We start from the raw sequence: 25,595 nt of genomic DNA on the forward strand, positions 1-25,595 counted from the left end.
GCATGAACAAAGGAGGGGTACTGGCTGGTGTCATTGGAGCCCGGAAACCACACTATGACATCTGGGGCAATACAGTCAATGTAGCCAGCAGGATGGAGTCCACAGGGGTCATGGGCAACATTCAGGTATGTCCAGCAACAGCGCTAAGTGTGTGCTCAAACCTAGGGAATGGGTGCAAAGAAGAATAGTGCACACTTTGCCCTGTACTACTACCTCCTTCCTCGTGGCCTGGAATATTAAATTGGCAGTGCTGTGAGCTTAAGGAGCAGGGGCAGAAATGCCTCCATAGCTGGCCTCAGGAGAAGGGAGAAAATACTTCAGTCCCATTTGTAACATTTAGGTTGAAGTTGTGGGTAAGAATAGCGTGCCTCCAGGAGATCCTTGCTGAAGCCACCTGATCTGTATCAGCTTGGGACTGGCAGGAAAGCTTGACAAAGGGGTAGAGGGGACCAAAGAGCAGGAAGTAGAGGTTCCCAAAACAAGACTACTACCGTCCTGGGCGAGTGAGCACAAAGCCACCTTTGGGAGAGGGGAGGGCCCCAGGCAACCCACCATGGATCCTGTCACCCTCCAGCCCTTGCCTGCTGGTGAGAAGTGTCCACTCTCTACTGCCAAGCTCTCTGCCTCTACAGGTGGTAGAAGAAACACAAGTCATCCTTCGAGAGTACGGCTTCCGCTTTGTGAAAAGAGGACCCATCTTCGTGAAAGGGAAGGGAGAGCTGCTCACCTTTTTCTTGAAGGGCCGTGAGAAGCCAGCTGCCTTCCCTAATGGCTCCTCTGTGACACTGCCCCACCAGGTGGTAGACAACTCCTAAAGGGCCTCTACCCCACTATAGTCCAAATGTGAAGGGAAGACGTATTTTTTTTGAAATCAACAATAAGTCTTGGGAAAGGACAAATGACTTAAGTCCCAACATTCCCAAACTGTTGAAGTACACACTCACATAGATGTTTTAGGGTTAAAAATCTCAAGCCTTCAGTTGTTCATGGATCTGTGAGCTCTGAGCAGGGGCCATACTTATTCCTCAGAGTAGGGGTCTTAGGCATAGTGCTGGAACAATCCTTCCAGAGCCCTGGTTTCAACCAGCCCTTCTTAGCACAGAGAGACCATGGCCCCTGTAAGCAGGAATGTAACAGAGGTAGAACAAAGCTGCCTTTGCTGCCAGGTTGAGAGTGCAGGTGAGGAACCTCTGCATAAGCTGAGGACTTGGTGGGACACCTGTCCCGGCATTGCTCTGCTCCTCAGGTGTACTTGGAAGTGATGCCTTTGAACTCCAGCCGGAGACCCGCCTCCATATGGTCTGAGCTAGACATGGCCCTCGTCCTGATAATCTTGAAAGGTTCTTCTGGAACCCCTGTCACCTTAGTCATGAGAGCAGAAAGTGCAATATTTCCTTTTACCTGGTGGGAGGGAGGGAAAGGGAATTTATTTCTGAAAGAAGATATATAAACAGATCTACATTTATATTTTTAACTTTCTGTTAAACACTTTCCAATATTGCCTTGCCTTTTGAGCTCTTGCTACAGTCGCCTTTGCTACTGCTTTAAGAGAATTTACTGGTATTGATAAAGAGCAAGACTGTTTTATTAAAAGCTTTATTCAACTTGAGTGTACTCCTTGTGCAAATTCTGTTAATGCCTAAGTGCTTTGCTAACTCATACTACTGGTCCTCACCATGTACGTGGAAGGCAAGAGCCTGAACTAAGACATCTTAAGCTGCTTTCTCCTAATTGGCAGTCCACGCCACCTTTACCACCTTCCCTGTGCTCCTCCCACACCCCACACAAGTATCTTACTTCATGGCCATTAGGCCTAGGAAGTGACCATTTTAGTGTGAGGCTTGAATGCAGCTCTGGGCCGTGGGCAGTGATGACTCTTATTTGTGACTGGAGAAAGACTACAGGATCTGAAATTGCAGTACCTCACCAGACACAATTTTCACAGCTGTGAAACCTGGCGTTACACATACTCCCATAAGCCAAGGGATAAAAAGTACCAGCAAAGCCAAGGCTGTGGTTTATAAGGAGAAATGGTACACTGGCAGACTTGGGGAGGTTCTACTTTGCAACAGCTGAGGTATAAGCAGGCATCTGCCAGGTTTCTTTATAATACATCCAGCTCTTTAATATTTTATCCACAGTACATTCTCATACCATGTTCTTTATAAAGCAATGGCCTAGGACACACTGCTCCAAAGCAAAGCTCAAACACACTTCCCACCTTAACTATATGATTTATATCATGAGTCTTTTCAAACACTGAAAATGAGGCAGAAATACTTTTTAGTTGAATGGTACATACTCCCCCTTTCACCAAATGCCTTCGATTTCCCCACAAACCATTCTGATTTCCAGCTATAACGTACAACCAAGTCATGAATGGAGTGGAATGGAATATAACATACAACTATCTTGAATGGAAGGTCTTGACCATTATAACAAGTGACCAGGCAATCAGGAAGACTCATCCCAAAATGCCAAGGTCTGTGGGCTCAAGCTTGCCCCTTATCCTACTCTTACCACAGGAACAGTCCCCAGGCAAGGAGTCAGCCTTTCAACAGTTTTCAGTTCCCAGAACTAGGTTTACTCACTTCTGATGTGGTCCCAATGAAAACAATATTCTAGGAGGCCAGGCTCATACCCAGCTTTTCTCCTTTCCTTGTAAATGAAGTAAATACTTGATGTAAGGGCTTCGTACAAAACAGATTTTCATGGGATGCTCGCTGTTCTTCCCAGGAGGTAGATAATGTGTCCATCCCTAAAAGAGACTCTGTCAATTTCAGTGCAATTGGGGGAATCAAAACTTGGATCACTGATATTCTGGACCCATGTAAATTTTTGTTTGTTTCGTTTGGAGCTGAGAGAGGCTTCCCCTTACTGGACTGATGCAATATTGAGACCAGAAACTTCAGGCTGCCCAGAGAAGTCTAAAATCTATGGTATGAAACCTGTGAGCTTCAAAATTTCTGCCTTCTAAAAACATTTTTCCTATTTTTCATATTGCCCATGTCACATCACTATGTATATTTAATCAAAACAAGATAGCAAAAAAAATCTATCAGCCAGCCCTGAAAAAGGCCCATTTAGAGAATCGTCTCTAGAGAGCTAAGTGTATATTGCCTTGTCATGTCCACTTGGCTTCAGTCAGTGAGGCTTGTGGCTTTCTTTACCACAGGTAACCCTATGACTCACTCTCCTTACTGTCTCTCTTCAAGAGGGGTCTCCCAGAAAACAAATCATGAGCTGAGCTGAAAGAACACTGGCAGAGCTGGAAGGAGCAAAGCAGGAGGGAAAACTGATAATCATGTTTACTACTTACAACAAAGAGAGGAAAAACTGGTAGAAACAAGGAAACTATCTTTGTATTTTACTTAATAAATTTATAATACATAAATAGAATAAAGCATCTCAAGAGGTCCAATTAATATATCTACCTATTGTGCTCTGTTGCATTCAAACTGAATAATCCAGAGCAAATTACATTTCTTCACTGAGGCATCCTCCCTCTTACCTTGGTAGGTAACAGTGACATCAGTCGGAAGGGTTGTTGTGAGGTCCTTATACAGCAATCTAGCACAGAATGGGAGGGACTGACCCCTCAGCTCCACATTGTAGGTAAATGACAGCAAGTTGTACAGTGAGTTTCTCTGCAAAGGCCCAGCCAGAAAGGCAGCAAAGTCACTCTAATGGGGGTGGGGCACAAAATAAACACAAAGCATTTGACAATTACATCTCCAACAGCTGTTGAGACCCCAAACATGTCTACCAAAAATAGGGACCATTCATTCAATTTCAGAGAAATAAATGAAGGACATGCCTGAAAAAAATTAGAGATCTGTAGGAGTTGGTGGCATCCCAGAAAGGCCTGCAGCAAGCACTTGCTAAGTAAATGGCCGGGGATTAGGGGTGCAGGAGAGATACTAGCTCTGCCAAGAAATCTGTTAACATAAATATTGGCTGAGATGCTTGGTGTCTGCATTCACGTATCAATTTAACTGACAACCAGGAGCTTTAGAGTCATTCCAAATGCACAGGGGGAAATGTAAAGTTTTTAAGTCACTTACTCTCTTTTTGCATTCATTTCCTATATACATTTTTTTTAACCCCAACCCTAGCTCAATTGCAACCCCAAGAAGGTAGGCCAGTGTTTACGCAAAGATGAACAGTATTTCTCTACATTATTTCAGAAACTATTATTTTGCTTTGCATTTATACCCAAGGTTCACCACATGGTAGGTCCTCTATAAAATCCCTGTTGAATTAAGTATAGTACAGCAACTATCCTACTCTGTGAGGTAAAGAAGAAAGGACCACCACTTGGGAGTGATTAATCCCTTAACCAATATCCAGGCTTCAAGATCATCCAGAGTTTCAACAGGGGAAGAGATGATGGACCAGCTTGCACATAAATAAGAAAGAAGCATTAGAAGAGTAACAGCTAAACTTCTAGGTCAGAGTTATGAAACATTTTAAAATACAAAAGAAAACCCATTCCTTTTGGTCCCTTTTAAGCCTACCCTGGGCTGATAAAATGCTACAGAAGATTGCCAACACACCTGAAGTCGATCTGCCTGGTACTTCCTTCCAGAGTAAGCATTTAGGTACTCGCTCAGACTGAACAGGAAGTGCTGAATATTAGTCTGTAAGTATTTTGCAGCTAACTCCTCCAGGGGAATGAAAACTGGAATTGAATGGTCATGTATCCGAAGTGGTTTCTGCATGACCAGGTCCACAAAATAGGAATCCAGCAGATTCCCCTCAAAAGCAGTGTTGATGAAGATACAGAATCCACGGCTGGTCAGTTTCCCGCTGAGCCCTAAGGCAAACAAGATGATACTCTCAACAGGTGTCAGGCTGTTACAGATACTACCTGACTCACCTGTACACCCCAGATGCCTCAGCACTGCCTAGTACATACAGTGTGTGCCCCAATGTTTGTTGATGAATGAGTATCACAGACTTTCTTCTCACTGACTCTGGCTCACTCTGAGTTGTTAAAGCCATGGAAAAAATTATAGGAAAAACAAACATACTAAATACTCTTATTACTGAGGAAGAAATTTTCTAATTTTCAATGTACATATTCTTTTTTTGGGGGGGTCAATTTATGATAGTCCCCAGTTCTTCCCATAATCCTCTTGTGACATAGAAAATGGGGCAAATAAATTCCCATTTTCATGGTGAAACAGAAACTTGAGGGGTTTAGACTAGTGCATACAGCAAACCAGCAGTAAAGAAGTTCTAGTCACAGGGTCTGGCACATGTTGCATAGTGAAAATGAATGGCCCAAAGCCAGCCACCAACCTATCTGCTGCTGCACAAGAGACCAATCTTGCAGTTAAAGATGACTATAAACAGCATGCCAGCTTTGGGTGTGCTTGTTGAGGAGGACAATGTCAATGCTTATTAAATAAGTCTAGGACTGATACGTCTAGCAAACTAACTCACTAAAGAAAAGAGACTAAAGCAGGGCAGAAAAAATTATACCTGTAAAACAGTACGCCTGCAGAATGGCTTTCACATTTTCCCGTTTTCTTTCTAAAGCTTCTTGCTCACTGATCTCCACCGTTTGGTCGGGTTCTACATTGGTGGTAGACACCTTAACCTGCAGAATATGCAGCAAATCAAACTGGATACAAAGGGGTGCAACACAGGCATGAGTCCCTACCCTCACCTAACTGGAAAAAAGCTAAATGCAGAGTTGTTTTTTTTAACGAACCAAGAAATAGTACAGTGGCCAGCCAGCTAGGGCTATAAATTCAGAGTAGAGAAAGAATCTTGTGGGTTACAGTGCTAGCAATGAGAAGCAGCAACTGTGCTGGTCTGAAGAGTAATCCAGAATCTGGTGGAATGGAGAGTACTATGAAGGGAAAGAAAAGGGTATAAGGGCAGTCTAGGGGAAGTATGAGGGGGGCAAAACAGCTGTGCTGAGGCAATGATGGGGAAGTTGGTTTGGGTCAGACTGTGCAGGCTCTCAAGTACCAGGATGGGAAATACTGATCTGACTGTTAAGAGGTACACTGTGAGCTATGGCCCAATACATGGTGTCAGACTGGCGCTCCCCCTGAGAACAACCCTACAATGAATAGCAAAAATAAACACACATGTGCAAGCAAACAGAAAATGGTCTGAAGGCATTTAAAGAACAACCAAAATAGGCAGGGTGAACATTGAAGACAAAAGCTCTGAAGTTATAATTTTGATCACTTAAAGGGTGTCAGATGATCGGCTATGGAGGTACTCTTTTCTGATAATATGCCTTTCTCTTAATAAAAATTAAAAAAAAAAAAAAAAGCAGTTCCTGTGTGCTGACCTCCAATGAGTTCTACACAGTGGTATACAGGGCATGTCAAAGTGTGGGCAAAGGGTCTGCTTGTTTTTATGCAGAAGATCAAAGACTAGCTTGGCTGCCCAGAAAATGAACTAAGATACAATATGAGGAGGAGCTTCCGGCATCAGCACTCTCTGGAGGACTCATGCCGGGGGATGATCATCAAAAAGCCTCCACAGGGATCCGGGCGATGCTGCGGTTGTGGCTGCGTCCATCCCACGGTTTCCTGGACTTGCCATTGGGATGAGGAGGGAGATGTCTAGGCTGGCATGTGCATACAGTGAGACAACGAATTTGAGTGGATCTGTACTGTTGGAACTCAACCAAGAGTTGGGAGGGGTGCAAGTTGTAGCACTCCAAAATCTTACAACTATAGACTATCTACAGTTAAAAGAACATATGGGATGTGAACAGATCCCAGAAATGGGTTGCTTTAATTTGTCTGATTTCTCTCAGACTGTTCAAGTACAGTTGGACAATATCCATCATATCATAGACAAATTTTCACAAATGCCTAGGGTGCCTAACTGGTTTTCTTGGCTTCACTGGAGATGGCTGGTAATTATAGATTTGCTTTGTTTATGTCACCGTATTCCTATTATGTTAATATGTGTGCGCAAGTTAGTTAGTAGTTTAAAACCTATACATGCTTAAGGCACTCTACAAGAAGATATGTCAAAGAAATAATTAATCCTCCCATGTATAATTGCTAAAATCCATATGCTACCTCTATAGCTTTTCTTCTTCCTTCCTAATTACAACCCTTAAATAGAACTTGTGCCTCATATCGAATTTACCGAGTATCATAATTCCTCCAGGTGGTAAAGATACCTCGAGACAAGTGCTGGGCATAGAAGCCACAGGGCATAAATCTGCAAAGAAGTAAAAAGCTAACCTTTTCAAACAATATTGCTTCTCTCTCACTTACCAACTTTACATTTCCCTGTATGGCCCCGGAAGATGATTGGTTAGCCAGAGACGGGTAAGATTCCTCAAGGGAGGAACAACCTAAGACAGGCACAGTCGCAGGGGGGCCATCAGGTGAGAAATCGGGGAACAACAGTGGTGAAGCTTAGAACCTCACCCCTCCCCTGTTCTGAGAGAAAGCTTCTGCATCCGTGGATGTTTTATTGCCCGTGTCTAGCTCGGATTAGCACATAGTCTACAGGCACACACATGATCATATACAATTGTTCTCTTACAACACTAAACTATGTTTTCTACCTTTATCTTGCATCTACCTACCACTTCAGCATTTTATTAAAAATAAAAATAATAATAATAATAAAGGGAGACATGTGGGATGCACATATAAATCAAGTATAAAAATCAAATATTCATATTTGACCTCATTGTTTATAGTCCATAATGTGTGATCAAAACCAAAAGTTTCTGTGATGAATGCCCTTGTACTGTTCACCATGTGAGAACTTATTCACTATGTAAGAATTCGTTCACCATTGTAAGAACTTGTTCGTTATGCTTCAGAAGATTGGAGACTGACGAGAATTAGGCTTGAGATGGATTAATGACTGTGCATTGAGCATTGACCCCCCCATACAGAATTTTATTGTTAACAGCCATTTGATCAAAAAATATGAGAGATGCCCTCTCAAAAAAAAAGCTCTGAAGTTAGCTGAGCATTTCCTACAGCTTTTCCCCTCAGAGCATTTGCTGATTTGTATCACAAGGCATATGGGCCAAATAGAAAGCTGCAGGTGGGCTTTGTAGCAGTCTCACCGTTCCAGGGACACAAAAGTTAGAGACTGAGTTTACCAGGATATCATAGAAAAGGGAACCCAACATGCTGCATGCAATCTGCCCTGCAGGCATTGCCAATTCCTAACAGTATCTGTGTGACTGAGTACTGAGGAACCACATGGAAAGCTCCTTGCTGAACATTAGAAAACTAAGCAGAGATTTTGGAGTTCAGGACCTGCCAAAGAAGAGGGACCTGGATAGACCTCTCTCCAACACACCCAAACTTTCAAATGAGGGCCCTAAAAAAAAGGTACACCTAGGAGTACGGGCAAACCAGAAAGAGACTCAACTAGATTAAGGTGATATGCCCATAGGCTATCTGCTTGACAGAAAAAAACTAATTTTCTTTGGAGGAAGAAAACAGTTCAGAATCCCTACATTTTTTCATATACAATACCTGTCACTGAATTTTTTAAAAAATTAGGTAAATCAGGGAAGAGCAACAGATCCTGAAAACCAAGAAGAAAAAAGACGACATTCCCTTGGACTCAGCTGTTTGGGTCCATCAGGCACAGCCATTAAAATAGATTAAAAGATGGACAACTCATACCAAAGAGCTGGAAGGTATAAAAAAAAAAAAATCAGATGAAAATCCTGGAACCAAAAAATACAGTAGCCAAAATCAAGAATTTAACAGATTTATAGGCTGACCAGGCAGAAAAGATAAGTGAAATAAATAGGTATAATTTTCATATCCATATAGAAGATACTTTCATCATATTTGAACAGAAAAATAAAATTAGAAAATTAGTAAAAATATAAGACACAGATCATAGTTAAAACAAACAGAACTCCATACATGGGAGCCCCAGAAAGAGAAGAATGGGGCAGATGTGGTATTTGAACAGATACTGGCCAAATATTCCAAAATAAATGAACACATCAAGTAATTTACGGAGCTCTACAAACACCAAGCGAAATAAAGAAAGCAAATCACTCCTAGCCACATGATGATATAAAATTGCTAAAATCCAAAGCAGCTAGAGGAAAAAAAGACATCATATATTCAAACAATATGACTAACACCTGGCAGAAACTAGAACTAGAAAACAATGAAACAATAAAGGATGAAACAAAGTAACTTCCAATCTATCTCTAGACCTAAGAAAAACATCCTTTGAAAGTGAAGAATATAATGAAATAAGGTTTTTTTTCAGACAAAAAACAACAGAGTATTCCCAGCTGACTTAACACTGAAAGGAATACCAAAAGGAGCTACTTACACTGAAGGAAAATGGTCCCAAATGGAAATATGGGAATGCAGGAAGTATTAAAGAGCACCAGAATGGGTAAACATGTTTGAATCTAAAGGAAAAGTAACCTGCTGCACAGCAAAGGAAACTATCAACAAAACAAAAAAGGCAACCTATTGAATGGGCCAATATATCTGCAAATCATGTATCTGATAATGAGTTAATATCTGAAATAAATAAAGAACTCATATAACTCAACACCAAAAACACAAATAATCTTATTAAAAGTGGCAAAGGACCTGATAGACAGTTTCCAAAGATGACATACAGATGGCCAACAGACACATGAGAAGCAGCTCAACATCATTTACTATAAAGGAACTCAAATCAAAACCACAGTGAGGTATCATACCAGTCAGAGTGGACAGTATGAAAAAGTCAAGAAATAAGTGTTGGCGAGGATGTGGAGAAAAGGCAACCCTCCTACACTGTTGGTGAGAATGTAAAATGGTGCATCCACTATGGAAAGAAGTATGTAGGTTTCTTAAAAAACTAAACAAACTAAACAACTTATATGTCCCAGCAGTTCCACTTCTGGATATTTACTCATGGAAACCAAAACCACTAATTTGAAGATATACGCATTCCTCTATGTTTACTGCAGCATTATATTAATAGCCAAGCTATGGAACCAAGTGTCCACTGATAGATGAGCAGATAACAATGTGGGAAGATGGTGGCATAGAAATAGAGCCTGAGCCCACCTCCTCCCATCTACTCACCAAATCTACACCTACCCACACAGCAATTCATCCCAAGGAAGGATGGAGGCCTGAGTGAACACGAACACCTTCTGCAGGAGAGAGAAAAATACCACACGGAAAACCAGCAGGAGAAACAGACACACAGTCACAGAGGGAATCCACCCCCAGTGTGGCCCTGCAGCAGTAAAGGATATCACTGGCCCTGAAACAGAAAAAAAGCCACGAAGTTAGAAGGTTTAAACCCAAATGCCAAATGGCAGGGGAACTGCTGAAACTCTCTCCAGGACTGGAGGAGCTGGTGCGCACCACTGTTTACGTTCCCTCCACTCCACACCCCACTCCTAAAGCAGATGGGAGCAGGGCAGGTGATATGGAGTATGTTAACCCCCAACGTGATTAATGTGGAGGGGAATAGGGTGAGCTACATCGTTTATGCTACAAGTGTGGAAGCGAGCAGGATGACCACTGCTTATGTTCCCCATGCATGCTGGCAGTAGGACAAGAAGGTCAGACTGAACACACCAGCTCCAGACTTAACAGAAGCGATCTCCCCACCCCCACCACACCAAACACGCTTGTCAGAGATCCAGCAGTGCTACCAAGGTGGTTCTAGCATGATTCTCGCACAGATTCACCCTGCCAACACCCTTCCATCCCCAGTTGCCCCGATTACACAGCCCCAGCCAGGTGCCAACCTGGGAGACTCCCACACTGTACCCATCCACCCCCAGCCACCTATTAGTGTGGCCCTGGCTGATGCCCAACCAGGAAACCCATGGACTGTGCCCTGTGCCCCTCTGCCCCCAGTCTCCCTGCCAGAGAGGGCACAGCCCACTGTCCACCTGGGAGCTACCTGGACTGTGCTTTTGACACCAGCCACCCTAGCTAGCAACCACACAGGAGACTCCCAGCATCAGGACATGCCTGTCTCACCCTCACTCAGCCTTCAACCAGGCAAAACCATCAGGCACACACAGTCTATGCAGAAGACCCTCTTAAACAAGGCCCATCCTTCAAGACTAGGAGAGTTTGACTAATTCATAGGATCAAGCACAGAAAGCCAAACAAAATGGCAGAGATAAATAAGCTCCAGATGACAAAACAAGACAAAACTTCAGGAAAAAAACAGAGTTAATCAGTCTATCTGATAAAGAATTCAAAGGAATAACTTGCTGCACTGATGGAGTGACTACATTGGGGTATGGGTGGGAACTTGATTATACGGGTAAATGTAGTAACCACATTGTTTTTTCATGTGAAACCTTCATAAGAGTGTATATCAATCATACCTTAATAAAAAATTAAAAAATGAAAAATGAAAAAGAATTCAAAGGAATGGTTATAAAGATGTTCACCAGACGAGAGAGAAGAATGTTTGAGCTCAGGGAGGAATTCAGCAGAGACAGAAAAATCTATAAAAAACCAATCAAAGACGAAGAAAACAGTAAGTGAAATAAAAAATACACTAGACTCTGGGAAGATGGTGGTGTAGAAAGAGCTTGAATCCACCTCCTCCCATCTCCACATCAAGCTACACCTACACACAGAGCAATTCATGCTGAGGAAGATCTGAGGACTAAGCAGGCATCTGGACAATGAGGGACAGAAAGATCACATAAAAATGGCAGGAGAAACAGACATGGATACTGCAGATGACATAATATATACAGAAAACACTTCACCAAAAAATTACTAAAATTAGTAAATGAATTAGTAAAACTACAGGGTACAAAGTCAATATACAGAAATCTGTTGTATTTCTATATACAAATAATGCACTAACAGAAAGAAAAATTAAGAAATCAATGCCATTTACAATTGCATCCAAAAGAATAAAATACTTAGGAATAAATTTAACCAAGGAGATGAAAGACATGTACTCTAAAAACTGCAAGACACTGATGAAAGAAACTGAAGAAGACAGAAGTAAATGGAATGCTAGTCCATGCTCATGCATAGGAAGAATACTGTTAAAATGGCCATCCTGTCCAAAGCAATTTACCAATGACATTTTTCAATGAATGAGGGCAAATAATCCTGAAATTTTTATGGAACCACTAAAGAAATCTAAAAAGCCCAAGAAATCTTCAGAAACAAGAACAAAGCTAGGGGAATCACACTCCCTGATTTCAAGCTGTTCTAAAAATTTATTCAATATGGTGGTGGCACGGGAACAGATACATAGATCAAAGGAACAGAATACAGACCCCAGGAATAAACCCATGTCTGCATGGTCAATTAATGTATGACAAAGGAGATGAGAATATATAATGGGGAAAATATAGTCTCTTTAATAAATGGTGTGGGGAAAACTGGACAGATAACTACACGTAAAAAAATGAAATTGGATCACTCTCCTCCACTATGCACAAAAATAAAGTCAAGATGGATTAAAGACCTAAATGTGACCTAAAACCATAAAACTCCTAGAAGAAAACAGGCAAGAATCTCTTGAGTATCAGCATTAGCAATTTTTTTCTAGATACATCACCCCAGGCGAGGGTGGAGCCAAGATGGCGGCGTGAGTAGGACAGTGGGAATCTCCTCCCAAAAACATATATATTTTTGAAAATACAACAAATACAACTATCCCTAAGAGACCAGAAGACACAGGACAACAGCCAGACTACATCTACACCTGTGAGAACCCAGTGCCTTGAGAAGGGGGTAAGATACAAGCCACAGCCTGGCGGGACCCGAGGCCCCTCACCCCAGCTCCCGGCGGGAGGAGAGGAGTCGGAGCGGGGAGGGAGAGGGAGCCTAAGACTGCTAAACACCCAGCCCTAGCCATCCGCACCAGAGCGCAGACACACAGTGCATGCATGGGGTGCTGGAAACTAGGGAAGCAGGACAGTAAGACCTGTGAGCGGGTCCCGCAGCCAGCGCCTGTGGGACAAAGAAAAGCGAGTGCTTTTTTAAAGTCTTAAAGGGACAGGGACCCCACAGCTGGACAGAAGCATCCCGGGTCACAGTCCAGCAGCTGGAAATTCCAGGGAACTCTGGGCGCACTAACCCCCTGGGCAACAGCTCTGAGACCCCTCACGGAGGTAAACAGCCAAACAGCCCCCCCGTCCATTACCCCTTCAGGGCCCCGCCATAGCAGAGCAGCAGCCTGAGGCTGGCCACGCCCACAGCAAGGGAGCTTCCTCCATACTGGCCGGGCAGGATACAGAGACCCAGTCTACACACAACTGCACAACACAAGCCACTAGGGGTCGCAGTTGTCCCAGTAAAGAAAGGCCAGGAGCAAGTGGAAAAAGTCTTGGCTCTCCCAGCTGACAGACGAGTCAATAGCATACCACTGCACCTATCAACATGAAAAGGCAAAAAAATTTGATCCAGACATCTTCGACATCTTCTACATCTTCCCCTGAGAAGGAAACTGAGGACATAGATTTAACCAATCTTCCTGAAAAAGAATTCAAAACAAAAGTCATAACCATGCTGATGGACTTGCAGAGAAATATGCAAGAACTAAGGAGGGAGAATACAGAAATAAAACAATCTCTGGAAGGACTTCAAAGCAGAATGGACGAGATGCAAGAGACCATTAATGGACTAGAAAACAGAGAAGAGGAACGCAGAGAAGCTGATGCAGAGAGAGATAAAAGGATCTCCAAGATGAAAGAATATTAAGAGAACTGTGTGACCAATCGAAACAGAACAATATCTGCATTATAGGGGTACCAGAAGAAGAGAGAGAAAAAGGGATAGAAAGTGTCTTTGAAGAAATAATTGCTGAAAACTTCCCCAAACTAGAGGAGGAAATGGCCTCTCAGACCAGAGGTACACAGAACTCCCATAACAAGGGATCCAAGGAGGGCAACACCAAGACACATAATTATTAAAATGGCAAAGATCAAAGACAAGGACAGAGTATTAAAGGCAGCCAGAGAGAAAAAAAAGGTCACCTACAAAGGAAAACCTATCAGGCTATCATCAGACTTCTCAACAGAAACCTTACAGGCCATAAGAGAATGGCATGATATACTTAATGCAATGAAACAGAAGGGCCTCGAACCAAGAATACTGTATCCAGCACGATTATCATTTAAATATGAAGGAGGGATTAAACAATTCCCAGACAAGCAAAAGTTGATGGAATTTGCCTCCCACAAACCACCTCTACATCTTACAGGGACTGCTCTAGATGGGAGCATTCCTAAAAAGAGCACAGAACAAAACACCCAACATATGAAGAATGGAGGAGGAGGAATAAGAAGGGAGAGAAATAAAGAATCATCAGACCATGTTTATAATAGCTCAATAAGCGAGTTAAGTTAGATAGTAAGATAGTAAAGAAGCTAACCTTGAACCTTTGGTAACCACAAACTTAAAGCCTGCAATGGCAGTAAGTACATACCTTTCAATAATCACCCTAAATGTAAATGGACTGAATGCACCAATCAAAAGACACAGAGTAATAGAATGGATAAAAAAGCAAGACCCATCCATATGCTGCTTACAAGAGACTCACCTCAAACCCAAAGACATGCACAGACTTAAAGTCAAGGGATGGAAAAAGATATTTCATGCAAACAACAGAGAGAAAAAAGCAGGTGTTGCAATACTAGTATCAGACAAAATAGACTTCAAAAACATCACCCCAGGCAAGGGAACAAAAGCAAAAATAAGTGGGACTACATCAAACTAAAGTTTCTGCATAGCAAAGGAAATCAATAAAAACAAAAAAGGAAACCTATTGAATAGGCCAATGTATGTGCAAATGATATACCTGATAAGGGGCTAATATCTAAAATATATAAAGAACTCATACAACTTAACACCAAAAAGACAAACAATCCAATTAAAAAATGTGCAGAACTAGATTAAAGATGGCAGCATGAGACGTGAGTCAGAGGGCTCTTCCCAAAACCATATATACTACAAAAATATAATTAATACAACTAATCCTGAAAAAGGAACAGTAAAGAAGGCTGTGCCAGACTGCATGCACCTGGAGAAAAAAACAGACCTCATGAACAGGGTAACATACTAAAGCCATGATCCGGTGGGACCCAAGCCATTCCCCCACACCAGCTCACTTGGAGGAGGAAGAGAAATGGAGCGGAGAGGGAGTGGAGGCCTAGGACTGCTGAGTACCCAGTCCTGGATATCTGCTCTGGGAGTATGAACCTACATTGCATAGTGCTCTGGTGATTTAGTGGGGTTGGAAAGCTAAGACAGGTAGAATACCTGGAGAGACTGAGATTCCAGCTGCTAGTAGAAAACAGGGATCCACACTTGGCTGCTATGGGACAAAAGAAAGGTGGGCAGTCTGAGAGACTTCCTAACAGCAAGAGGGCTGCTAAACCTGCAAGGATTGCACAGAGCTTACTGCTCAGGAGAAAGGACAGGACAAAATTGTCTGGGCACATTCTGCACAGCAGGTTGAGAACTTTCAGGAGCTTCATGTGCTCCATCCCCCTGGCAGGCTACACAGCTCCAAATCCCTCCACCATGATATGCAGCCTACTGCACCTTCCTCCCAGCCAGCCTTCACCAGCTTGCAAACCAGCAGCCACTGTCCTGGCATCAGGCCAGCCAGAGGGAAACACCACCTACGGCAGCTGCAAACACAAAGCACAGAGGCTTACACCTGTGTGCTTGTCCCACTGGATCTGGCAGTGGAGACCAAAATAGCAACTAGGCAGGAAACAGTTCTTTCCTACCCCCAGGCACCAGCCCTGCTCCCCTGCAACCCCCGGCATGGTTCCAGGGACTGAGCAGCTCCAGAGAGTAGAGATTCTGGGCACTAGAGGGTTCCACATTCAAATATAAAATGTCAAAGGAACCTGATTCCAACCAAAATCCCACAAACACCAGAAAAAGGGTCAAATGAAACTGAACTCATCAATCTTCATGAGAGATTTCAAAATAAAAATCATAAACATGCTCATGGAGGTACAGAAAAATATTCAACAACTCAGGAAAGAATTCTGGACAGAGATTCAATCATTACAGAATACAGTATCAGAAACAAAACATATAATGGAGGGATTTAATTTAAAAGCAGATTAAATATAGTGGAGGAGATGGTAAATGGAATAGAAATTAAAGAGGAATACAAAGAAGGTGAGAAACAGACAGAAAAAAGGATCTCTAGGAATGAAAGAATATTGACAGAACAGTGTGACCAATCCAAAAGGAAGAGTATTTGCATTATAGGGGTACTAGAAGAAGGAAAGAGAGAAAAAGGGATAGAAAGCGTCTTTGAGGAGGTAATTGCTGAAAACTTCCCCACACTGGGGAAGGAGGTAAGTCTCTCAGACCATGGAGGTACACAGATCTCCCAACACAAGAGACCCAAGGAAGACAACACCAAGACATATAGTAATTAAAATGGCAAAGATCAAGGATAAAGACAGACTATTAAAAGCAGACAGAGAGGAAAAAAAGATCACATACAAGGAAAACCCATCAGACTATCATCAGACTTCTCAACAGAAACCTTACAGGCCAGAAGGGAGTGATGATATATTTAATGCAATGAAGCAGAAAGGCCTGGAACCAAGAATACTCTACCCAGCAAGATTATCATTTAAATTTGAAGGAGGGATTAAACAATTTCCAGATAAGCAAAAGCTGAGAGAATTTACCTCCCACAAACCATCTCTACAGTGTATTTTGGAGGGACTGCTATAGATGGAAGTGTTCCTAAGGCTAAATTGCTGTCACCAGAGGAAATAAAACCACAGTAAAGAAAGTAGAATAATTAATTACTAAGCAGATGCAAAATTAAATCAACTACCACCAAAGTCAGTCAAGGGATAGACAAAGAGTATAGAATATGATATCTAATATATAAAGAATGGAGGAGGAAGAAAAAGAAGAAAAAAGAACCTTCAGATTGTGTTTATAATAGCATACTGAGTGAGTTAAGTTAGACTGTCAGATAGTAAGGAAGTTACCGTTGAACCATTTGTAACCATGAATCTAAACCTGCAATGGCAATAAGTACATACCTACTGATAAATACCCTAAATGTTAATGGTCTGAATGCATCAATCAAAAGACAAAGTCACTGAATGGGTTAAAAAACAAGACCCATCTACATACTGCCTACAAGAGACTCACTTCAAACCCAAAGACATACAGTCTAAAAGTCAAGGGATGGAAAAAGGTATTTCATGCCACTAATAGGGAGAGAGCAGTTGCAGGACTTGTATCAGACAAAATAGACTTCAAAACAAGGAAAGTCACAAGAAACAAAGAAGGACATTACATAATGATAAGGTGATCAGTCCAGGATATAACCATTATAAATATCTTTGCATCCAACACAGGAGCACCTACATATGTGAAAGAAATACTAACAGAATTAAAAGGGAAAATAGAATGAAACGCATTCATTTTAGGAGACTTCAACACTCCACTCACTCCAAAGGACAGATCAACCAGACAGAAAATAAGGACACGAAGGCACTGAACAGCATATTACAACAGACAGACCTAACAGACATCCACAGAACACTCCACCTAAAAGCAGCAGGATACACGTTCTTCTCAAGTGCACACAGAATATTTTCAAGAATAGATCATATACTACTAGGCCACAAAAAGAGCCTCAGTAAATTCAAAAAGATTCAAATTGTACCAACCAGCCTCTCAGACCACAAAGGTATGAAACTAGAAATAAATTATGCAAAGAAAATGAAAAAGCCCACAAACACATGGAAGCTTAACAACATGCGCCTAAATAACCAATGGATCAATGACCAAATAAGAACAGAGATCAAGAAATATATGAACACAAAGGACAAGAATAATTCAACACCGCAAAATCTGTGGGATGCAGCGAAGGCCGTGCTAAGAGGGAAGTATACTGCAATATAGGCCTACCTCAGGAAAGAAGAATGAACCCATATGAACAGTCTAAACTCACAATTAACAAAACTAGAAAAAGAAGAACAAATAAGGCCCAAAGTCAGTAAAAAGAGGGACATAATAAAGATTAGAGTAGAAGTAAATAAAATCAAGAATAAAAGAACAGAAAGAAACAGTGAAAACAGGAGCTGGTTCATTGAGAAAATAAACAAAATAGATAAACCCCTTGCCAGATTTGTCAAGAAAAAAGAGTCTACTCACATAATCAGAAGCAGAAATGAGAAAGGAAAAATCACAACAGACACCACAGAAATACAAAGATTAGAGAATACTATGAAAAATTATAGGCTAACAAACTGGATAACCTGGAAGAAATGGACAACTTTCTAGAAAAATACCATCTTCCAAGGCTCACCCAGGAAGAAACAGAAAATCTGAACAGACCAATTACCCGCAACAAAATTCAAATGGTAATCGAAAAACTACCTAAGAACATGCATCTCCTCAGACAAGGGAAACAAAATTAAAAAATGAACAAATGGGACTACATAATGCTAGAAAGCTTCTGTACAGCAAAGGACACCATCAGCAGAACAAAAAGGCATCCTACAGTATGGGAGAATGTATTTGTAAATGACATATCCAACAAGGGGTTAACATCCAAAATATATAAAGAACTCACATGCCTCAACAACAAAAAGCAAATAACCCTATTAAAAAATGGGTAGAGGATATCAGCAGACACTTCTCCAAAGAAAAAATTCAGATGGCCAACAGGCACATGAAAAAATGCTCCACATTGCTAAGTATCAGGTAAATGCAAATTAAAACTACAATGAGATATCACCTCACACCAGTTAGGATGGCCAACATAGAAAAGACTTGGAACAACAAATGCTGGCAAGGATGCGAAGAAAGGGGAACCCTCTTACACTGCTGGTGGGAATGTTAAGTAGTTCAACCATTGTGGAAAGTAGTATGGAGGCTCCTCAAAAAACTAAAAATATCTACCATTTGACCCAGGAATTCCACTCCTACGAATTTACCCTAAGATGCAGGATCCCAATTTCAAAAAGACATGTTTATCGCAGCACTATTTATAATAGCCAAGAAATGGAAGCAACCTAAGTGTCCATCAGTAGATGAATGGATAAAGATGTGGCACATATACACAACGGAATATTATTCAGCCATAAAAAGAAAACCAACACTTCCATTTGCAACAACATGAATGGAGCTAGAGGGTATTATGCTCAGTGAAATAAGCCAGGTGGAGAAAGACAAGTACCAAATGATTTCACTCATCTGTGGAGCATAAGAAGAAAGCAAAAACTGAAGGAGCAAAACAGCAACAGACTCACAGAACCCAAGAATGGACTAATAGTTACCAAAGGGAAAGGGACTGGGGAGGGTAGGTAGGTGGGGAGGGAGGGAAAAGGAGAATAATGATTAGCACACATAACATGGGGGCAGGGGGCACGGGGAAGTAAGTATAGCACAGAGAAGACAAGTAGTGACTCTATAGCATCTTACTACACTGATGGACAGTGACTGTAATGGGGTATGTGGTGGAGACTTGAAAATGGGGGGAAATCTAGTAACCACAATGTTGCTCATGTGATTGTATATTAATGATACCAAAAAAAAAAAAAAAACTACCTAAGAACAAGAACCCTGAACCAGATGGCTTCACCGCTGAATTTTATCAAACATTTACTGAATACCTAATACCCACCCTCCTTAAAGTTTTCCAAAAAGTAGAAGAGGAAGGAATATTTCCAAACTCCTTCTATGAGGCCAGCATCACTCTAATACCAAAACCAGGCAAAGACACCACAAAAAAAAGAAAATTACGAACCAATATGCCTGATGAACATAGATGCAAAAATACTCAACAAAATATAAGCAAACGTAATTCAAAAATACATCAAAAAGACATCCATTGTGATCAAGTAGGATTTATTCCAGGGATGCAAGGATGGTACAATATTAGAAAATCCATCGATTATTATCCACCACATCAACAAAAAGAAGGACAAAAAAACCACACGACCATAGATGCCAAAAAAGCATTCGAGAAAATTCAACATCCATTCATGATAAAGACTTTCAACAAAATGGGTATAGAGGGCAAGTGTACCTCAACATAATAAAGCCGTACATGACAAACCCACAGCCAACATCATACTTAACAGCAAGAAGCTGAAAGCTTTTCTTTTTAAGATTGGGAACAAGACAAGGATGCCTGCTCTCTCCACTTTTATTCAACATAGTTTTGGAAGTCCTAGCCACGGCAATCAGACAACACAAAGAAATAAAAGGCATCCAGATTGGCAAGGAAGAAGTTAAACTGTCCCTGTTTACAGAGGACATATTGTACATAAAAAACCGTACAGAATCCACTCCAAAATTACTAGATCTAATATCTGAATTCAGCAAAGTTTCAGGATACAAAATTAATACACAGGAATCTGTTGCATTCCTATAGACTAATGATGAACTAGCAAAAGGAGTAATCAGGAAAACAATTCCATTCACAATTGCACCAAAAAGAATAAAATACCTAGGAAAAAACCTAACAAAGGAAGTAAAAGACCTATACTCTGAAAACTACAAGACACTCATAAGAGAAATTAAAGAAAATACAAATAAATGGAAACACATCCTGTGTTCATGGATAGGAAGAATTAATATTGTCAAAATGGCCATCCTGCCTAAAGCAACCTAGATTCAGTGCAATCCCTATCAAAATACCAACAGCATTCTTCAATGAACTAGAGCAAATAGTTCTAAAATTTATATGGAGCCACAAAAGGCCCCAAATAGCTAAAGCAATCCTGAGAAGAAAGAATGAAGCTGGGGGGATTACGCTCCAGACTTCAAGGTCTACTACAAAGCCACAGTAATCAAGACAATTTGGTACTGGCACAAGAACAGACCCATAGACCAATGGAACAGACTAGAGAGTCCAGATATAAACCCAAGCATATATGGTCAATTAATATATGATAAAGAAGCCATGGACATTTGATGGGGAAATGACAGCCTCTTCAACAACTGGTGTTGCAAAACTGAACAGCTACATGCAAGAGAATGAAACTGGATCATTGTCTAACCCCATACACAAGAGTAAACTTGAAATGGATTAAAGATCTGCATGTAAGTCATGAAACTGTAAAAGTCTTAGAAGACATCATAGGCAAAAATCTCCTGAATATAAACTTGCAACTTTTTTCTGAATGCATGTCTTCAGGCAAGGGAAACAAAAGCAAAAATGAATACATGGGACTACATCAAGCTAAAAAGCTTCTGCATGGCAAAGGACACCATCAGCAGAACAGAAAGTCATCCTACAGTATGGGAGAATATATTTGTAAATGACATATCTGACAAGGGGTTAATATCCAAAATATATAAAGAACTCACACGCCTCAAGAACCAAAAAACAAAAAACCTGATTAAAAAATGGGCGGAGGGTATGAACAGACAGTTCTCCAAAGAAGAAATTCAGATGGCCAACAGACATATGGAAAGATACTCCACATCGCTAATTATCAAGAAAACGCAAATTAAAACCACAATGAGATAACACCTCATTCCAGTTAGGATGGCCAGCATAGAAAAAACTAAGAACAACAAATGCTGGTGAGGATGCAGAGAAAGGCGAACCCTCCTACACTGCTGGTGCGAATGTAAACTAGTTCAACCATTTTGGAAAGCAATATGGAGGGTCCTCAAAAAACGAAAAATAGAAATACCATTTGACCTGGGAATTCCACTCCTAGGAATTTAACCAAAGAATACAAGTTCTCAGATTCAAAAAGACATAATGTACCTGTATGTTTATTGCAGCACTATTTATAAAAGCCAGGATATGGAAGAGACCTAAGTTTCCATCAACAGATGAATGCATAAAGAAGATGTGGTTCAAATATACAATGGAATATTATTCAGCTATAACAAGAAAACAAATCCTACCATTTGCAACAACATGGATGGAGCTAGAGGGTATTATGCACAGTGAAATAAACCATGTGGAAAAAGACAAGTACCAAATGATCTCCCTCATTTGGGAGGTATAACAACAAAGCAAAACTGAAGGAACAAAACAGCAGCAGACTCACAGACTCCAAGAAGGGACTACTGGTTACCAAAGGGGAGGAGTGGGAGAGGAAGGATGGGTGGGGAGGAGGGAGAAGGGGGTTGAGGGGTATTATGATTGGCACACATGATTTGGGAGGGGGTCCCAGAGAAGACAGTGCAGCACAGAGAAGACAAGTAGTGACTCTGTGGCATCTTACTATGCTGATGGACAGTGACTGCAATGGGGTGTGGGGGGGACTTGATAATATGGGTGAATGTAGTAAGCACAATATTGCTCATGTGAAACCTTCCTAAGAGTGTGTATCAATGAAACCTTATTAAAAAATTAAATTTAAATATTTTTTCAAAAGAAAAAAAATAAAACATCATGAAGAGGATAAGTACAACACAGGGAATATAGTCCATAAAACTATGACACTGTATCATGACTGACAGTAACTAGACTTACCATGGTGAGCATTTCATAACCTATGCAAATTGTCAAACTGTATCTTACACCTGAAACCAACATAATATTTTATAACAGCTCTGATTAAAACAAAAAATGGTACTAGATATAGTGGATATTCATATGAAAAAAAACAAAGGAAGTATCACCTCTATTTCATACCATATACAAAAATCAATTCCAGAGGCAAAGTAATTCTGAAAGTAAAAATTTATCAATAAAGTTTTTGGAAAATAACACAGAAAATCTTCATGATCTTAACTTGGGCAAAGCTTTATTAAAAAGGAACAAGAACAGTACACATGAAGTTAGATTTCTAAATCAAACTTTTGTTTTCATCACAAACACCATTAGAAAGTAAAAAGGCAAGCCACAGTCTAAAAGATTCACAATACATATACCAAAGAGCTCACATGCAAAACATGTGTTCTACAATGAGATAGATAACGCAATGTTTGCAAAAGGCTTGAAAAGCACACCTCACAACAAAAGATTGAGTGATACAGATACTTCACATCACTAATTATTAGGCAAATACAAATTAATCCACAATGAGATACTATTATATGTCTATCAGAATGACAAACTTTTTACTGATGACATCAAGTATTGGTGAAAATGCAAAACTATGGAAATCTTATACATTATTGCTAGAAATGTAAAACTGGTACAATGACTTTCAAAAACTGTTTGGTAGTACTTACTAAAGAAAACTGAAAAGACGTAAGGTCAGAGTTTACTGTGAGGTTGCAAATCTGGGTAAGACACAGATGGTGTTAATGACAAAAGCACCAGTGACTCAGGTCAGGCTGAGACTGAGTTAACATGAGGACAGGTTAAGAGATTATTATGAAGAAGTTGCCTGGCCTGTCAGTAAATGCCTGACAATCATTAGTTGATATTGGCATCACCTGACTCTACAGGTGTGCTCATTTGGGAGCTCAAGGGCTGAAAATGATACACAGGTAAAAGACATTACACAACTTAGCTAATTTCCCGAACATGTGCACCCTTTACACCCCAAGAAAACCTGCCAACATCACCCTTCTACTCACCCTGGCTCGCCGTTGTTGCATTTCAGCTCTCAGCTGATCTCGCAGACATGTCAGTTTATGAATCTTGCTTTCCAGGGCACTTTCTTCCGCCTGTGCTCTCTGCAGTCCTTCCAGTCTTTTATGGGATTTGTTCAGTTGAGTCTCTAGTCTTTCCAAGTGAGCTAAAACACCTGAGAAGAGTGAAAAAGGAACTTCACAAGCATCCAAGGATTTCTAACTCTGGCAAACAGCAGCATTTCAGGGAAGATATGATCCTTTATCAGAACATTGTGGCCTGCTAAATTGTTAGATGTTGGCCACAGTTTTTAAACCAGAGGAGGTGACAACAGAAACCAATGATTAGAAATCTTTTAGGCTGAACACTGACATACAAGCAGTCCCTGGACAACCAGGACACTGTTCAAAGAGAGCATTATTAACAGCTAATCTCAGTTATCCATAATAATGGCCCAGAGGAAAGTAAGCTCACAAATCTACAGACTTCAAAATTGTTAAGACAATTGTTTTTGAAACAGAGAAAGGTAAAATAAGGTGCCCAAAGCCACAATATGACAGAGCCAGGACTCAAACCCAGGTTTAACAAACAAGGAAGTCACTGTCTGGCACTACCCTTCCACAAGAATAATGTATAAACGGCCCAAAAATACCTGCCAAGAGAGGAAAAATACCTCACTGGCTAGAACTGAAGCTTGAATATAAATACTTGAGCATATTATGAATGCAACCCATTGGTTTAAAGAGGCAGGAGCCTATAAATGTCTGAGGCAATTTTCCTTTCCAATGACCTTAGCTTCCTGTCCCTTTAAGTCTTCAAAATGAGTTGCTTTCGCCCCTCTGCTCCCAAACAGGACAGGCCACACATTAGTTAGAAGAGAAAAGGGCTCTTTCAACCTGAGGGTCATCACTGGGCAGCAACAGTAAAGGGAAAAAGGCGGCCCTTTGAGTACCTCCTTTGAACTCGCCATCTGGACGGAAAGTATTCTCGCGCTCCATCTCAGATTTCCAGGGCTTAAGAAGTTGTCCAGGAACGATTAACAGGCACCTAAATGTTCTTGCTGGTGAAAGAAAGCCGGCAAGAAAGTCACATCTGTTTACACTCAGTCAAACCCAAAAGGCAGAGCACACACAGCTGAAGCAGGCACCCGCCGGCCCCCAGAACCCCGAGCGTCATCGCCTAGATTCGCTTCGCGGAGCCGACCCACCCGTTCCCGGGCCCGAGCGGGCCGTGTCCACGGCCATCAGCCCCTGCGGGCGCCCAAGAACATGGTCGCTCTGGTTCAGCCGGCTTCCTAGCACACTGAAGGACCTTCAATCGGCCGTCCAGCCTCCCTCCCTGGTCACGGTCTCGTCCGTCACTTAGTGTCACGAACCTCCTCTCGCTCACCCAGAACCACGGCAGGAGTTCCCGCGTCCTCACCTTCAAAATCAGTCAAACCCAGCGTGCTTTGCGCGCTCACCGTATAAAAACATGGCCGGGCTGAGGGCCCCCTCCCCGAACCCGGCATGCATTGGGGAGTAGGCCCGGCCCTTCACTTGGGCAGGAAGATGGCGGCCTCTGGCGCAGGGCCGCAGATCCTGGTACAATACTTGGTGTTACGAAAGGATCTATCCCAGGCTCCGTTCTCCTGGCCAGCGGGCGCAGTGGTGGCGCAGGCTTGTCATGCGGCCACAGCGGCCTTGCACCTTCACCGCGACCACCCGCACACTGCGGCTTACCTCCGGGAGCTGGGGCGCATGCGCAAGGTGGTCCTGGAGGTGAGGTGTCGGGCGGGGCAGTGGGGCGCAGAGCACATCAGACCGGAAGTGGGTGTGGCCTTGAGTCTGGGGCCTAACTTCGTGGAGTGGTTAGGGCGTTGTGGGGAGTCTTTTACCTCTAAATTTCGGACGCGGGTCTGGAGTTCGAGCCATTGACGAGAGACCCTTACCTGGGCTGGCCAGCGTCGGACTGTGAAAAGTGGGCATCGGGTCTGTTATCAATGCTTTCCGCATCCCCCACCCCCCGGTCTCAGCTGCTTACCTGTAGTGAGGGCGGAGGCTGGCCGAGCGAGACACCGCCTTACCAGTGCGCTGGGCCCACCTTTGCAGGACCCCCTCTGCTTCGCCTAACCCCAT

At 41.9% G+C, this 25,595-nt stretch overlaps 3 protein-coding genes across 9 annotated transcripts in view; 2 read left to right on the forward strand and 1 right to left on the reverse strand.

The window, feature by feature from the left end:
- Positions 1 to 1,609, forward strand: part of ADCY3 (adenylate cyclase 3) — an 80,690-nt gene extending 79,081 nt beyond the window's left edge. For all 3 annotated transcript variants that reach the window (XM_037005554.2, XM_037005555.2, XM_037005556.2), the window contains 2 exons: positions 1 to 125; positions 633 to 1,609. In XM_037005554.2, coding sequence (XP_036861449.1) covers positions 1 to 125; positions 633 to 815 — 308 coding nt within the window. In that variant the 3' untranslated portion in view covers positions 816 to 1,609. The remainder of the gene's footprint in view (positions 126 to 632) is intronic.
- CENPO (centromere protein O) lies at positions 2 to 25,071 on the reverse strand. Of its 5 annotated transcripts, none has more exons than XM_017660710.3 (8): positions 24,941 to 25,071; positions 24,431 to 24,538; positions 23,484 to 23,653; positions 5,488 to 5,605; positions 4,557 to 4,816; positions 3,512 to 3,683; positions 2,592 to 2,758; positions 2 to 1,401 (listed from the first exon to the last, which is right to left on the reverse strand). In XM_017660710.3, the coding sequence occupies exons 1-7, from the start codon at positions 24,990 to 24,992 to the stop codon at positions 2,622 to 2,624; spliced, it is 1,017 nt and encodes a 338-aa protein (XP_017516199.2). In that variant the 5' UTR covers positions 24,993 to 25,071; the 3' UTR covers positions 2 to 1,401; positions 2,592 to 2,621. The 5 variants fall into 5 exon arrangements, with proteins under 5 accessions (XP_017516199.2, XP_017516198.2, XP_017516196.2 ...); XM_017660709.3 differs by having other exon boundaries at positions 24,901 to 25,039; XM_017660707.3 differs by having other exon boundaries at positions 24,868 to 24,988.
- Positions 24,987 to 25,595, forward strand: part of PTRHD1 (peptidyl-tRNA hydrolase domain containing 1) — a 3,059-nt gene continuing 2,450 nt past the window's right edge. Inside the window, exon 1 of the mRNA XM_017660713.3 lies at positions 24,987 to 25,238. Within this exon, the coding sequence (XP_017516202.3) occupies positions 24,987 to 25,238 (252 nt within the window). The remainder of the gene's footprint in view (positions 25,239 to 25,595) is intronic.

Source organism: Manis javanica, chromosome 1 (assembly GCF_040802235.1).
Source record: "Manis javanica isolate MJ-LG chromosome 1, MJ_LKY, whole genome shotgun sequence".
NCBI classification, from domain to species: domain Eukaryota; kingdom Metazoa; phylum Chordata; class Mammalia; order Pholidota; family Manidae; genus Manis; species Manis javanica.

Bases quoted from the DNA above. Each gene is read 5' to 3' on its own strand.
- CENPO (XM_017660707.3), bottom strand. From the start codon at position 24,988: ATGCCGGGTTCGGGGAGGGGGCCCTCAGCCCGGCCATGTTTTTATACG. The intron at 5,606-23,483 runs GTGAGTAGAAGG...CATATTCTGCAG, and splicing joins TGCAACAACGGCGAGCCAGG to GTTAAGGTGTCTACCACCAA. The intron at 4,817-5,487 runs GTATAATTTTTT...TGTTTGCCTTAG, and splicing joins GCAGGCGTACTGTTTTACAG to GGCTCAGCGGGAAACTGACC.